Below are 17,096 nucleotides of genomic sequence, written 5' to 3'. Positions count from 1 at the left end.
CCCTTTAAAAGCAGAAGATGTTTGCTTCTCTTCTAGCAGAATTTAAAACTAGGTGAGATCTTATTCATGGGTCCTTCACAGCACAAATCCAAATAGCACAGTCAAGAAATGCTACAACCTTCATACTTACGATAGTATATTTTTGGCCACAAACTCATGACCAGTAAATATAAGAAGCAATAAGCAGGATGGATAGTGGCCTGTAGCAATTTCCCCCAGCTGTATCTAAGAAAACTGTGTTATAGAAGAAGAACCAGACATTAGAGGAGAACAAGTACCTTTCTTCCACCTGCAGAAAGTCAGGTCTTTCTACAGAAATGGAAGTCTGTAGCTGTAGATTCACCATAAAGAACAATAATGCAATAAAGTTTAATGGACAATGCTAGCAGTCTTTTCTGTCCTATATAGAATTCAAATGAGAAACTGAAGAAAGTATTTAGCTCTTGCTAAATTCTGTGTTTAGCTCTTGCATGATATTTTAGATCTATAGGCCTCTCAAGTTTTTCAGTAGAAAGTATCTACATGTTATTCTTTTTATAGGAAATAAAAGTGATTTATCTAAATTAATACTACAGGTCACTGCAACAGTCAAGTGTCTCTTGACTCCCTTTCAACTCTATACCCAGTAAAGTACAATGCTCATTATCTGTGTGATGCAGTAGAGCTCTGGGAGAGGCACAGCTTCCAAGGCAGCTCTGTGCAGCACATCACATCTCCTGGCCAAAGGAGCCAGCTGGCTCTGAGAGCAGAGAGCATTACCTGCCCCGCTCAGGACTCTACTTCAGTCACTCTGGTGAAGCAGAAGAGGTCATAGAACCCAGCTGTGTAGGAATTTTCACGTATGTTTATTATTCGGTGTGGTAGACTTTAACTTCTCAGCATTTTATTTCTATGGTTAACTCAGCTGACACTGCATTTTTGTCACATAACATTTCCTAGCCAGAACAAGCATAACAGATTATTTTGCACTAAATTGCATTGTCTCAGCCATTAGAATGCTTCTAGCTGTCTAAATGTAAGGTCATGTTGTCTATTTTGAAGGTGGATGGATATGAATAGACAAAAGTTACATGATGTAACTTTTCTACAGTCATTGCTGCCTCAGTGATAGTAGATGGGAGGTCACACACAGGGTTTTACATTTGGACTGCCAGAAAGAGCATTTAAAGATTTTGTTTTATGCTGAAGAAATCAACCTTCTTTTGTTTTGCCTGGGCAGAGCACAGATGGAGGTTGCTGTGTGCCTCTGTGGAATAAGCAGCTGCTGGTGTACACTGAGCTCTATTACTGTGTAGAGACTTCATGCAGTTCCCAGTGCTGGAGTATTCTTTATTCTCTGTAAGATGATGGAAAGTGATCACTACGTTAATTCAGTTTTTAGCAAGGAAATATGACGTGGTATTTTTAAGTCAGAGTTTTTCTGGCCTCCATCCACAGGAAGGTTTTTACAACCTTGTTGTGGAGCAGGGAGGACCAGGTGATCCTTGGCACCAGGGAGCCAGGCAAGAGGAGGAGCCAGAGGATGGCCATGGCCTCCCTGCTGGGCAGCATCCCTGGAGCATGGTGGACAGAGCCAGGGCTGGTAACAGTGCCCATCAGCAGCCCTGCCCTGGCAAGCAGCCAGATGGGGCTGGGACCCTGTCACAGGCAGCTGGAGAAAGAGCTGGAAGCTGGCACTGCCATGGCATCACCTGGGACTGGGCCCATCAGCAAGGAGTGGATGAGGGCCCCAGGAAAAGCTGAGCAGGGCTGTAAAAGACTATTCCTTCCCTCAGGGGCATGGCAATCCTGTGTTTTAGTTTCTTCCTCAGTCCAGCTCCTGAGGATCTTGCACTCTTCATGGCCTTTTTCAGGGTATACTCCTCCCTCTTCCCTCTTAGACTCTATGGTTTCTTCCCAGTGCACACATTTCTCTCTGTTTATGCAAGGCACTAGTATCTTTCCAGTGTTCCAGTCAGCCACTGGAAAACCAGTGTTCCTTGACTTTAAAGCTGGCTTATCATGAAAATTAGATTAAAATAGTTTTTTTATTCTTTTACAATACATATTTTGTAGCCAAAAATAAAATAATTTATCTCAAATTGAGATTCCCAGCTCAATTCGGTTTGTGATTGATGGGTGAAATACTGCACAACAACATTTAATAGACATACATACTTACTTTTCCATAGTAGCACCCCTTTTTATCCCATAGTACTTAGTTTCTGGCCAGCATTACAAGTGAAAAAATAACTAGAACTGTTCCAGTTTCAGAACAATTCCAAACTTTTTCAGGAAAAGATTGTTGTTACCGTGTTTTTTTGTTAGCTTGGTTGTTTAGTACTTTCATATCTATGAAAAGTCAGTGGGGGGCTATTCCACTTTGTGTTGAAATTGTCCCTTTTTGAGGGGTGTTTCAGACCCTCCTTTGTGGAAGGCTTCTCACGTGACAGCAACTTGTAGCAAAGTTTTAATATAGCACCAGGCTCTCTTTTACATTATTTGAGCAACACAAATCAGCTAATGGCAACTGATCCCAGAGATGGCATGGAGTCCCAGTGAATTAAAGATCTGCTGACAGAGGTAGGACAATGTCTGAATTTGTGTTGGAGCTGCAAGGAGACCAAGAAATATGTGCTAGATCCTGTTAGCACTAAAAGGCAAAGGAAGAAATGTAATGGTTCTGGTTTTGTTATCAATTCCTTGGAAATACTCTGATGGGTACCATACATACAGAAAAGGATGTTGAAAAGTTTGGGTAGCAGACACAAAGGGGAACAGCATTCAAGATACTTCTAAAAAATAAGTAAGTGTCAAGCTTAGGTTTAAAAATATTTTCTGAGTCTAACCTCAGAAAAAAGATGATTCATTATGTGTTTCATTATCTTAGAAATTACATTTTTGAAAAAGGCTAGGGCAGTTCCTTGCAGGTGAAATTTGCCACTGTAACTTCATCATCTCAACCCATAAATTAGGGCCTGATAGATGTGTTGAAATGACAGCTGTTAGCATTACTCCATGCTCAGAACACACATTCTTTGGGAGGGTTAATCCTTCTGCATGACCAAAGGATGTAAATGAGCTTTCCAAAGGGTCTTTGCATCCATCTTTCTCTCACTGATTGACAGTCACCAAGTTTGCTTTCCACAAATTTCCTTCTTTAGTAATGCCTTTTTCAAATAGGCATAAGAGCCTGAAAATTGAATAAAGAGCAGGAAAATTTCATTAGTCATGGGTGCTTTTCTGTCTTCAGAGCACAGCACAATTTTGGTATTCTACCTAAATTTTAATTTGAAGGGTACTTATTCTAATGTGATTAATAGTTTTTGCTTTTACTAAATGCCACTGTATTATTTTCCAAAATCTAAAATTTGGTTGATGCTGCAAGTTATGGCTGGTTTTGTTTGGTCTTTTTTATTTTTTTTTAATTCTTGAACAATATATTTTTTTCTTCTAATAATATTCTGAAAGGGCCTCTTAGAGAAGACAGACAAATAGATGGTGTATTTATTTTCACTGAGATGTGATAGTGAGTTAATGTAAAAAAGATTGGTAGTAAGATAACTACTTAGAAGACACAATTTGGAGTCCATGAGATGCATATCAAGAACAGTTTAACAATTTTTAATGACAAAAACTACCATAGGTAATGTTGAGTAATGCTGCTAGTTAAAGAAAATGTCATTCTTAAAGGCATTTTCCAAATATTTGTTTTAGGTAAAAATCTATTTAAATGGGGGTTTTTTGGTTTTGTTTTTGTTTTTAATTACTGTTATATTTCAATCTAGCTTACATAACTACAGTTAAATACATGTTTAAAAAATGTGATTTGGAGAACTTTTCAGGTCTTTGCACAGAATGTATATAATTTTTTTTTTAATAATTAGAAGACTTGAAGCAAAAGAATTTGGGTTTGCAAAGCTAGTTTAGTTCATATTCATCCCATTTCTACATTTCAGCTGCTTTGACTATTATGTCAACCTGTGCCAAGCTTTTCATTTGAAGCATTCCTTTCATTACCTTTTCCCAGCAGGTTGTACAAAACACTGAAATGGAGAAAGAAGGGATCAGAATGTGCTGCTTTCCAGCAGCCCCTGGCTGGTCTCCTGGTTCCTGTTCTGCAGAGCTGTTCTCTCAGCCACTGCTCTGGAGAGCAGCTCTGGGGCAGTTTGCAGTTTGTACCAGTGCTTGAGCTGCTTTCTGCCCTGGTCTGCAGTGCCTTAGTGGCACTGTGGCTAGTCTGCCAGCCTGGGTGACAATGTTGCTTTTGTTGCTAAGAAGCTTCCCAGTGTATGCCATAATACACTGGTTGGTAGAAATTAAAAAACTCTTTTTTTCTTTACCGTCATGAATATTTTAATAAAATACTATTCCTTTATTTTGCTACCTAAAACCAGTGCTGTTTATCAGATCTTTGGAAGGTGTGTCTAAGACAATCTTTCCTTTGTCTCAAATTCTGTAGTTCAATAATTTTTCTGCACAGTCAAGATCTCAAATTCTTTTTAAAATTCATTTTAAGAGATTGGCTCATGATAAAAAGTAAGCTTAACAAATTTTGACAGATTTTCTTATTGTAGAATTCTTATTGTAAAGTTGAATGACCTGGTTCTCTAAATAGGTCATCTGCAAATAAAGATATATACAGCATGCATCATTTTAAGGCTTAACCATATTCTGCAAGGTGTAAGCTTGTCTGCCTTATAAAATAATGTTAACAAGCTTCTGGAAAAATTTTGTAATTAGAATTCCAGAAGTGATCAGTAAAGCACAGTTTTCCTGCCACAGAGTTAAAAAAAGCTGTCTTTTCCATAAAATAAATAGGTACGGGAAGTCAGTTGTATACTTCTATTGTTAATAAGATAACAATCTGAATGTTTATAAATACCAATTTAAAGAAATACTGGTTTTACTCAAGGTTGTCTTTTGTCTGCACTGTAATGCATTAGTAAAGACATTGGGTTGTAAAAGGAGCTTTGTCTCATTTCTTCTTGCTGTTTTTCACACTAGTCTATTTTATTGTATAGCAAGTGCAAGTTGGCTGTGCTAACAGGAGGTGTTAATGGAAAATTCAGGCAACTCTTACACATTACTTGGGTTCTCTCCCCTCATCTGGATGTTAAGCCATGTAATTTTAGGATTGATCTAAATATTTCATGCCTTTTAATATGACTTGCTGGTAGAATTGCTTTAGACACTATATTCATGGAAGATACAGTTTATGGTTGGCCAACTACTCACAAATATGTGACTAGTTTAGACTGAAAAGAAAATGCATACAAGCATTCCTTGTATCATTCCTCATATGAAGTGTTCTTACACCCTTTTAGGAGTTTCTGTTTTCTTAATTTCTTAGTCATAGTTAATGTAGCATTGGAAGAGGTTTTCAAATTTTCAACTAAAATTTCCACTTTAGTGTCAAAAAAACCAGTTTAAGCATTTATTCCACAAGGTTATTAAATACCTACTTATTTTAGCAGGTGGGCTTTGAATAAAATACAAAAGCACACAAATAAGCTGATACAATTCCCATATGTTTTTAACTGAAAATCAGATTTCGGTGAAACTGTTTAGTTTTACATCCTGTAAGGCAATCAAAGAAAATATTTTAGAAGCTTCTACGTAATTTATCTCCCCAAACATTGAACTTTTCTATGGAACACCATTTTCTTCCCAACCTTCCCTTAGAATATGTATAAAATGGAGAGCACCATCTAAAAATGTCCCTAGCTGTCTTATATATTTTGGTAAAACACAATAACCTCTTCAGAGACTCTTTTAGACTTCAGTGACATTGTATGTGGAAACAGAGTTTTGCCTTTGTTAGCACTGAACTAACTACAGACTCAGGATCTTAAGTACATGTGTAGGGTTTTGGTTTTTGGTTTTTTTTTTCTAAAAGCGCATTACATTTGTATAATCTTCCTGAATATAAAATGCAGAATAATATTAGATATACCAATTAATAGATAGAGTTACCCTTCTTCATTCAATGGAATAAGTGTAAATATCCACTGTATTTGATAATACTGATACTTGATAACTCTCATATGGAATTCACAATGAGCTGTGCAGGCAGAAAATTGTGTATTCCCAATATAACAATCATGGTTGTTAAAATCTAAATTTCCCTAGGGTCTTCCTAAACTTATGGCCTACCAAGAGATACCATAATGTGGATTGACATTTCTTCAAATTTGATATTAGACATGCAGTAAAACTGACATCGATGAATTATCCAGTAAACGTCTAATATTCGTTTTTTCTTCATTTTACAATAGCTGTGTGTCAACATGACCAATGAGAAGATACACCAGTACATCAATGAAGTGCTTTTCCTACAAGAGCAAGCAGAATGTGTACAAGAGGGAGTTGCCATGGAAACAATGTATTCTCCTGGTAACCATACCGCAGTCTTGGATTTTTTCTTTCAGGTAGTTCCCAGATCCATTTTAAACCATGTATATTTATATAAACTCTGTGCATGTTAGGCTAATACAAACTTTTGCTTGCATTTTCCAATTCATGGCAAGGTTGTGGGTCAAAGGGGGCACATCTCAGTGGCTCACAGAGGAGACCAGGGCTGAGGAAGATGCAGCAGGCTCTCCCTGCCTGTACTGATTCCCGTGTAGCCTCTGTGTGTCGAGGCATGACTGTGCTGCCCTGGGCTCTGTCCTGAGCCTGGCAGCTTCTTTAGTGCCTGAAGATAGTTTCTGGGCAACATCTAAGCAGCAAGTAACAATCGGTTTCTAACAGATTGTCAATAGTGACCATTTTTGGCTACAGAAATACTGTTCCCTACATTTCTTATAAAAGGACCAGCCTTGAATGCTTAGCAAAATATTTCAATCTTTTTCTATTTTTCCTGTTTTTTGAGGTGATATATGTTTCTGTTTACTAAATTACTGTGTTACTCTGCAAGGGACAACAGAAATTATATTTCTCCTGTATAAAATAAGAAAAATCTATTTTTCATTTCAGAAACCATCAGGCTTTTTGTCAATGCTGGATGAAGAAAGCCAATCTATTTGGTCAGTGGAACAGAGTCTTTCTAAACGCATTCAGTCTTTCCTGGATACATCAGAGACAAATACAGTCTATTCCTCCACAAAAGATGGAAATGGTAACCTTGCCCCAAAGGATCTGGGCTCTACCTTCACTGTTATGCATTATGCTGGGAGGGTAAGTTGTTTGAATATCATTTACATGCAGTTAATGAAAAAAGTTAACAAAACAAAATGTTACATGGCTTCTCCAACTCCTGGCTATAAATAGGATTTCACTGTCAAGTGCTAAATTTTCAGGGGGCAACTTAGGATCTCAATGCCATATCTAGTGTATAAAATATGTAGCTTTCATCACAACGTGCAAGGTATGGGCTACCTAGTTCCGGCTCCTAAATTTTGTCTTCCTTGTAAGCATTTAATGTAGAAGTAGGTGATTCAAATCCCTCAGCTGAGATGTTTAATGCATTCTAGCTGACTCCACTTTGCATACACGTTCCCTGTAACTGCTCTGCTGGCAGGGTTACCAGCATGAATCTGGTCAAAATCAAAAACAAACCCCCCACTTTTTCCGTTAGTAGACATAACATTTTTTTTTTCTACAAAAATCCCAGAACATGCTAAATGTCTTTCATCATGACTATAAAATTAGATTAATATTTTTTTATTTCCTTGCCTGCAGTGTTCATAGGAATAGTGTAATCAGTTCTTTTAGACTTCTTACCCTTTCGTTTCCAGTACTTCATTTTCACATTGTCCCCACAATCACATACAACTCAAAGCAAGCAAGTTTTTTTTGTTTGATTTTTTTTTTTTATATAATCTGACAGTGGTATAAATCGGGACAGATCTACTTTGTGGCTCCTCATTTAGAAATGAAGCTGATGAAAGTCTGGAGTTGTGTTTTGATGCAAGCAAATTTGTTCCTGCCCAATGATAGAAGTGTGGTCATTATGGAAAGGACTATTTGAGTACTGCTCAAGTTCCTAACCCAAATACTCTGAATAACTCCTTGTAGGTTCTTCTTTCATCAGAAAGCCTTCTACTTAGAATCAAATTATTTGCCAAAGTTGGGTGGTTTGAATACCTGCGCTACTGGGTCTTGTGAGTAGGAATATGGGCACACAGTGATTAGATAACAGTACAACCAAGATTTTGTGAAACCTACCAGGACTTCAAATGATGGAATAAAGAACTGACCATGAACTTAAGATATCTACTTTAATTTATAAACTTTTTTTAATGCTTGTTGCACAAGTATTTTTTAATGCTGTTCTGCTTATACAATTTTATCATAAGAGCTCACAGAGGTTCCACGCCCCAAAACGTGATGTGGCATCAGCAACAAGACATCTACATTAAAATCACAACCAGAATAATAAGCAAATTTCTTCAAAATGGAAGAAATTTTTGTCTTACTCTCTGAAGAAGCAATCAGAAGATTTGTAAAGACCAGTATTTCAGGTTTTGAAAGTTAAACTGTGAGTGGTAAAGAGGACACTTTTCATTAACATGTGTTTTAGTCTTGCATGGTTGTTTAGATTTTTTGTTTTATAACATAGACACTTGGTTTGACCTTTTTCTAATAATAGTAATGACATTTAATCTAAAAGCATGAACAAATAGACAGCTCTCGAAGAAATGTAAATCCACACATTCTTTTGAAGTCAGTGGAGATCCTCTGATTTACATTGGCCAAGGAACTATTCCAGTCAGGTTGTTCTTAGCATCCTTACAACAGTAAAATGCTTAGCCCTGCCAAAACAGAAAAGCCCTCTTGCAACTCCTTAACTCTGCTTGCTTTAATAGTAATCGAGCTAAATCCTTCAAGACACTTGCATTTTTGGTATCTTGTGGGACTGTTATCTAGCTATCATAGACCTAAATTAATAGTGTTTCATGATATGTATTTATATAAAACTTTGATGATAGTGTGACTGTACTAAATGACACAAATTGAGTTTATTCTGAGACTAGCGTGTCTTCATATGTTGAGAACCCGAATATGAAAAACTCAGATTTTAAAACTGCTGATGCTGTTCTTTAGATTGCACTATTACTACATTTAGTAGCTCTTCATCGAGGTCATTGGTGATATATGCTTTATGAAAATTGTTAAAGGATGAGGCTTTTAAGTATATCAGGATTTATTGGCACTCAAAAGTAAGAATTTCATATATAAAGTATCAATATAGTTTGGCAGGTTTTGAGACCCATTTTTATAGTCTGATATCAATTAAATGGGTCTAACATAAATCAAGTATAAAGCAATCTTACCCTTGATTGTTGCCTTCAGAGATCTCCAAATTTAAAACAAGGGGCCTTAATTTTGTTCTCACCACAATTTTTCACTGATTTTTCCTTTAACTTGGTAAAGCTTCTCTGTATTTACATGAGTGTAACTGGAAATCAATCAGACCTGGAGGGTAGAGAAAGAATGACCAGTAAATTGTGACAGGTAATCAAACATGAAAGTCTTCATTTCTAGTGTTAATCATTTAGGGTCAGATGATGTGTCTAGGCTGGCAGTTGAGGAGGAAGTCAAACTGAATGCAGCAGGCTCTGGGTGGAGGCAGACACTTGATTTCTCTAGGTAACAGATTTTCTCTAGGTAACTGCAATGTACTGCACAGTCAGTGTTAAAGAGCTACTTGGAGTCATTAAAAAAAAAACAAACTAATATCCTGTGTTGGCCCTTGGTATGAACCACTTCTGACCCTTGTAATTTGGCCTTCTTTTCAGCAGTAGTGTATGGTTGTAGGTCAAAGTCCAGAATGAATTAGGTTCATTTCTTTGCTCAGACACTTGCAGTAGCTATTTTAGCAAGTCAGAAGTGCAATTAAATTGGAAAATGCAGTCATTAAAAATACTTCCTCACTGAAAAGACCTACTTTTGTATATTTAACTGAGACTGACAGACAACATTTGGTGAACAACAGTTAACAACAGTAAAACAGTGTTATATCCAGCTTTGAATTCTGAGATAATTACAGCTGATACAGATGTGTCCAAGCAGTTTTAAAGACCTCTCTAATATGTTCTTATCTGGTAAAATTTTGTGTCAGGATACAGGTAGAAAAATTATCTTTTCTTCCACTATCAAGTTTTTTAATTGAATGAATTTGTGTCATGAATTGGGAGATATTGTACATTCCCTTAAGTTTCATGCTCAGCAACTTCTCCTAAGACTAAATATGCCATATTATTGATCCAAGCATAATGAGCCTTAAACTATCCCAGAAAAAGCAGTACTGAGAAAAAAAGAGCAGACAGAATGGGTCAGAAGTAAAAGAAAGAAAGTACAATGCTGAATTGAGACAAAGAACACAGAGGAGGCTCAAAGTAACATGTAAGGGGGGAAAGAAATCCAAATAATTTGGAATCCTTACTTAATTTTCTGGCTGAATCAATACTTCAAGGAAGTCTGCATGTATGATACCCTTCTGAGAAACCTTGGATTTTTTTCTTATTTTCTTGTCTGTTTTGGAGAGAAGAAGGAGGAGCAGTATGCACAAGTTAACTTCTGCACATGAAAGAAATCAGCATAGTGCTCAGATATTTTAGTGGAATCTGAGAATGAATATGATTTTCCACAAATGCGACAGAATGATCCAGTGGAAGAGAGAAAATGGATTTTGCCCCATTTCTTTTGAATTTTGCTATTATTCCTGACCAAGATTAAATCTGTCTTTTTCTGCATGGGCAATATGATATATTGCTTGTGAACACACATGAAAACATGCTTAGCAAAGGCCACTGTGAGTATCAGTACTTTATCATATCAAGTATTTTACTTTATCTCCTCCTTTTAATTTTACAGCTGAACAGAATCCTACAATGCCTTGACACATTATGAGCCTTTTCTAAGAGCTGTTTAATATCTTGGTATCTGAGTGCTGTAAGACAAAAGGCTTATCTGTTTTGTTCAGGCAGAAGGTAGAAGAGAATGATTTAGGGGTTTAATGACTAAAAAAAAAAAAATTACTCCTAGTGAAAGGCTTTATCTGGAGGTTGTTTTACAAACTGAATACTGGCAGTCTGATTTCTTCCAGAAAATTTCTGCTCATCTCGGGCATTGCTTTGTTTCTGATGCCTGGTATGACTGTGGGGATCCTGAGAAGCTTCTCACAGACACTGTCTGTGGGGAAGGAGGCACACGTGACACCTTGTAAGCTTGCCTTGAGGTAGCAAAGCATTTTATGGGTGCATCTGACCTCCAGCTGAAACTGTCCTAAGAATCTTTAATACTGAATTTCTAGGTTCATTTATTGATAACATTAATATTTACATTGTGGGCCCTCACTTAATTAGGAGCTTCACATTAATTATGTCTTTGAACTGTCAGGAATATCAATAGCCATGATTTTTCAAGAATACCATTTCCATCACTGAACTTTCTCAAGGACTCAAAGTTCTTTATTTTTTTAAATTTTGTGGAAGAATTAGTATGACACTAAGTAAATCAGAAATATATTGTCTTAGCACAGTGCCAAGAGACACAGCTTTACCTAATAGTTGCATTTAACGTCACGGTATTTATCTCCTTATTCATGTGATCTGAATAATACATTATCATAATTTAAGCTTTCTGCTGTCTAAATTATACTTGAATTTACAAATTAAATAAGCCCCTTGTCACTGTTTGCCTTGCCACTGTTTTGACTTTCTGTACTGTAATAAACTGACCAGACCTAAAAATCAACTTCTTTGCTCTATAGACCAGTGCATGTAATGTTCCTTTAAGTGCAGATCAATGTCTTTTATTTCTCAGCTATCAAAAATACCTCTCAGCTGTCAGCTTACCTTCACCAAGGCAGTCTTCTCTCAAATGCCTTGTATATCCCAGGCAGACTCTAAAACTGAACCTTTAAATCAAAAGACAAAAGGAGGTGGATTAATCAATAAGGATGCTTTCATTTTCACTATTTTTTCCCCAGGCTGAATCCCCAGACACCACAATCAAATCAATCTCATCTAAACTGTACCAAGGCGTATAAAGGCTACTTAACACAGATTCTGGTTTTCACATAGACAAGACAGTCTTGCTTTTCCTCCCTTTCTCTCTCTCTTGCTTTCTTTAAGTAGTCTTGATTTGAGATTTTTGCTTTCTGGAGAAAATGATAAAATGCTTTCTCTCTCCCATCTATTTTGTTGCTAAATACTTCCTTCTTTCAAAATGCTATTCTATCACAGTGTTAGAATAAGACTTGACAGATTATAAAATTATTTATCTCACTCATTGCTTAACAAGACTTGTTTTGGGAGGTTGATAAACCCAGTCATACCTAAAAATGGTACATGCAAGCATATCACTCACATTTAAGTACTGACAGAAAATTAGCAACTTCAAGTGTCTCCCTGTACACCAAACTGTCCTTGGACATGTTCTCAAAAATTTCTCCTTTGCTACATGAACTAATTATTTTCTTATTACCTAAAATTTACAACACAGGCAAAACTGAGTTTCTCAACTACATTTTGCTATTAAAATAATAAAATTTTCATTTTTAATTGGGAATGCAGCCAAATTGTTCCTTCTATTCCAGGTGGTGTTTTCCTAGCTTGTTTTAGGGTTCCTGCCAAATCTGCCATTAACCATGAGCTTTTTTGGCCTATCACAAGATATGAAAATTATTCAGGAAAAAAAAATAGTATTTTAAGGAATTGATGAAAACTGTGTCTAAAGGGGGTCCTATTGATAAAGTATATTAGAATACCAAATAAACTTGGAGAAAATCCCTTAAGCAAGTCAGATGTTATGAGAGAGGATACTTTAGTTCAGAAGAAAATATACACAGTCTTCTGATTTTCTGGCATGAAGATAATTAGGAAGCAAAGAGGCAAGAATATGTAAAAAGATAAGAGGAATATGCAGTTCCCAAAGTCAGCTCTGTGCATATCTGGTGAGTCTCCTTTTTTCTGAGTGTTTTAGCTCTTGCTTGTATGTGGTAGTTCTTATAATATTAAAACCAGCTATGCTAACTTAAACGAGCAGAAAACAAGTTCAAAACGAATAAACTTAGGGGCTTTTGGTTTTTTTTAAACTTAATAATTAGTGAAATTCCTTGACACAGAGTCTTATTAATGAGATCTGGAAACACAGATTTGAGAAGGAAATGCAAGTCAGGAGATGCTAAAGACAAAGGTGAGATACAACCTGCAGAACAAGAGCGCCTTCATGGGCAGAGCCCTGAAAGCTGAGAAGGGTACTGGGGCTGGCAGAGTGGAAATACTCCTCAATAGTTTCCCCAAAATATTTAGGACTAGATAAATATTTGGCCATACCCACTATGACTTATGTTAAGCTCTCTTCCTTCATTAACTTAAATTTAGAAGGAAAGCAAATCCAGCTCCATTTTGTTTTGATCTCTTATAATGAAATAAAATATAATGTAGAACAGTTTTTTTTAAATAAAAATATTTCAGCTATTCGGATACTATATAAAGGTCTTGTTTCCTATGGCTAACACAGATATATAGATTTGCACACTGTCTACCCTAAAAAGTCGTCATATAAAGCAAGATAAAGAAAGCTGTGATAAATAGAAGTGACAATAAGTAATATGTTTTATAATACTGGACCCATTATCTAATGTGAGTGCACATTTCCTGTCTAAAGCATACAATATTTGCACGCTTTTTGTCTCCCCAGAATAACTATCCACTGTGCTTGAGTGCCAGCCAGTGCAGAGTTTGGGCCAGGTTTGTTTTACAAACACAATGGAAGAAAACTGAGGGAAGTATGTGTGTTTTAGGTGACATGTAGTTTGCCATCTCTGATGAGGACAAGATTAAATCAACAAAACTGGCAGCTGGAAGAGGACTTATTTCTTTTTTTATGTGGGACTGGCAATGACTATGGAACCCTAGAGTGTAATTTCTTTGAGTCAGTTTTCATGTCTTTAGGCAGTGAATTAATTTACCAAGTGTATGGGGAAATTCTTTAGAGCACTAGCAATTTCTTCATAGAAGGGAATCCCCCTAACTTTTATCTATTTTATGTGATATTAAATATGTCTTATGAATATAGTTCCAGAAGTTTTTGATATATTATACCAGCATTAATACTGAAATTTCTCCCTGTTTTAATCTAGGCAGTTAATCATGATATACTATCTCCCACTGCTATACTTACCTACGCTTCCCACCAATACTAATTCTCTTCTTCTAATTCAGTGAAAGCCCAAGACACTCAATTAGGAACTGGCATTATGGATTTGTCATATAAGTTCTGTTAATTACCTTTTATGGACCAAGATAGCACAACATTTATGTTGAGTACACTAAAAGCATTTAATAGTATACTTAAAGAACTCTAACAGTTTGCTAACTGCGCTGTATGGTCTTAGGAAATGCAGTTAGAAAATGCATAACTTTGGTTCTGTCACAGAAAAGAACCATAATTCTCTTGTTATACCTTGTTCATGTCAGATGCCCTAGTAATTACATAATTTGACAATTACTCACTCTAACAGATTATACACTTCCAAATCACGTAATTTCTTTTGTGAGCAAGATAGCATTGCATAATTGTCAAGTGACCCCATGGAAAATTAATGAACAGATTAGTGTTACTAATCTTAATTATATATTTACAGCTTTATTAAATGTACAAGGATAAATTTCCCCAAACACCTAAGGGGTTTAGGATATAGATCCAATACAAAAAATTAAAGAAGGCTTTAGATAGAAACATGGTCCCAAGATAAATAAAACTGAACTTTATTCCAAGTTCCCATTAATACCTGCATAATTATGCAAATACTTAAATCTATAATTTTCTTTCTTTTTGACTTAAAAATTCCCTTTGGATGCTAGTACTATGCAAGCCAGAGCTTCTTATGTCTAAAGTCTGTAAACTAACTAGTTTTTCATCCATCACCATACAAAGTTTAAAAAAAAACCCAAAAAAAAACCAACTGCTGTCTTGTCTTAGTGCTCCTTTTCTAGACAGTGTCTTCAGGGATAGGCTCAGTATTAAAAGAGGCATTTAGTTGTATTTCTTCATTTTGGATGTACTCTCAGCACCTCTGGCTAGAACTCAGATTTTTGCTCACTTTTTAGAGTATCTACCACATGTGTTAGAATTTGTCTGCAGTCAGATGTCAGATGCAGGGACAATCAAGCTGTCTATTATTGAAATCACGACATCAGGCAACTGAGGTGACCCCAAATCCTCATGGGCGTAGTTGTTGGAAATGTAAATGCGATTTGTGTATTACCTGTTGACTGAACTTGCCTCCAAAGGATACATCAATGATTGGAATTTGTCCTAAGTGTGAGTTTGGACTCAGATTGTTTTGTCATGGTTAGTAGGGGCAGTTTCCCATTGACAAGGAGATCTGTGAGCTGGGAGTGACGTGTTCATCCTAAAGAGAAAGCATTGTTTAGGTCAGTGTCTCCTGCTTTTCAGTACATATTTGATTCAAAGCCTTGTATTGTGGAAGTGTTTTAAAATCAGCCCAATGACATTTCTGTACAGCTGCAGAGGCACATAATGTTCAACAACCAGTTCTTCTGGTCAGCGTTGTGGCGATTAGAAAATGCCAAAAGATACTACCTGGTGCCAGCCTTTAACTGTTGAGTGGAAAAAAACATAGCTTCATTTCTACTGCTGTAAGGTTTTTAAAAGATGCATTGGTCATTACTAATGATGTCACAATATTTTATTATAGGTTACATATGAAATTGCTGGTGCGATAGAAAAAAATAAAGATTCCCTTTCACAAAATCTCATATTTGTAATGAAAAGTAAGTAAATGCTTTTGCCTATCTTTATCAAGTATTTACATACAGTATGGTTTGAAATTTGCTCTAATTTAAAAGCTTTTAGATTCATGAACATAGAGCATCTTTATCATGTGATGTGGTGCAAAGAAAAAGTAAGTGTAATATGATTTGTGAGAATGACTTACAGAAGACAATGAGTATGCACTACAGCAAAAATAAAACTCAGAAAATGGGGGAAGGAAATTGGGCTCCCAAAATGATAGAGGCAGCAGTGGGATGTACTCCACTGCTTGAGTACCTTTCTAAAAGCAGTAACTTGTGGGCGTTCCTATGTTTTACAGTGAATAGATATAAGTGTCCATTGAAATGCAAAATTAAATGCCTTTCAGTGTGCATATTGCATAATTATGCCTAATAATAATAAAGCAACCACATAATTAAATAATTAATCATAATTAATGAATCTTAATTGGATTAGGGAGAACCTGTATAATTTACCCTTTCTGGAGAGGAAAAACAAAACATTTTCCTCAGTGTTGTCCTGAGGTGTCATTTGTCATCTCTCCAACCACTGTAGATTTTTTCAATTGATATATTATATATTTTTTTGCTTCGAAATAGAGGCCTAATGATAAAATTTATTATATTTTAATAATCTTACTGTAAAATTAGTCAATACCATAGTAAAATAATTGATGCATTTTAGATGTAAAAAGTGCACATTCTGAATGAAGAAAGAAATGAAAGAAATTATCTTGAATATTTAAGCTTATTGATTGTTGTTTTAGAGATACTAAAGTTCTCACTACTTGGAATCTGTATGATAATCTGCCAAAAAGCAGGTATGATAATTTCCAGTATGCTCGATGAGAGAGCATTCTTCCATTCTCTCACATAGTCTCTTTTTGCACTTCCATTGCTGTTTTGTGTAATCAGCTATGCAACTGTTAAAAAGCAAGAATAGAGGATGAGATTGGATATAAAAAATATAATATGATGAGATTAAGTATATACAACTGAGAAGGAATAATAATAATGATAATAATAATAATTATGCAAGAATATTTAAAACCAGGGATAAGTGCCTTCTTTTTTAAGTGATTTAGGCTTAAATCACTTAAAAAAGAAGGCACTTATCCCTGGTTGATTGTCAGTGACATATTTCGTTTAGAGTCAGTTTTATAAGCTGTGTAATGTATAACCTAAGTGCATGCTTCCTTTGATTTTCATTGAATTTCATTTCCTCAAACAAAACTTTTAACTATAATAACATTAAAGTAATTTCTATATATGTGTAGGAATGTGGAACATACCTGCCTGAAAAGTATCAGAAGAGACCTTTGACACAGGATGTATCTGTTTTAATTTGAAAGACATAATTTCTAT

At 35.8% G+C, this 17,096-nt stretch overlaps 1 protein-coding gene across 1 annotated transcript in view; it reads left to right on the top strand.

Moving 5' to 3' along the window:
- MYO16 (myosin XVI) overlaps positions 1 to 17,096 on the top strand; it is a 253,364-nt gene that overhangs the window by 155,217 nt on the left and 81,051 nt on the right. The window contains exons 21-23 of the mRNA XM_009085476.4: positions 6,258 to 6,410; positions 6,958 to 7,158; positions 15,656 to 15,731. Coding sequence (XP_009083724.3) covers positions 6,258 to 6,410; positions 6,958 to 7,158; positions 15,656 to 15,731 — 430 coding nt within the window. The remainder of the gene's footprint in view (positions 1 to 6,257; positions 6,411 to 6,957; positions 7,159 to 15,655; positions 15,732 to 17,096) is intronic.

The sequence above is a fragment of the Serinus canaria genome, chromosome 1 (assembly GCF_022539315.1).
Source record: "Serinus canaria isolate serCan28SL12 chromosome 1, serCan2020, whole genome shotgun sequence".
Taxonomy (NCBI): Eukaryota; Metazoa; Chordata; class Aves; order Passeriformes; family Fringillidae; genus Serinus; species Serinus canaria.
The sequence above is the reverse complement of the archived record's forward strand: the minus strand, read 5'-3'. Positions and strand labels throughout refer to the sequence as shown.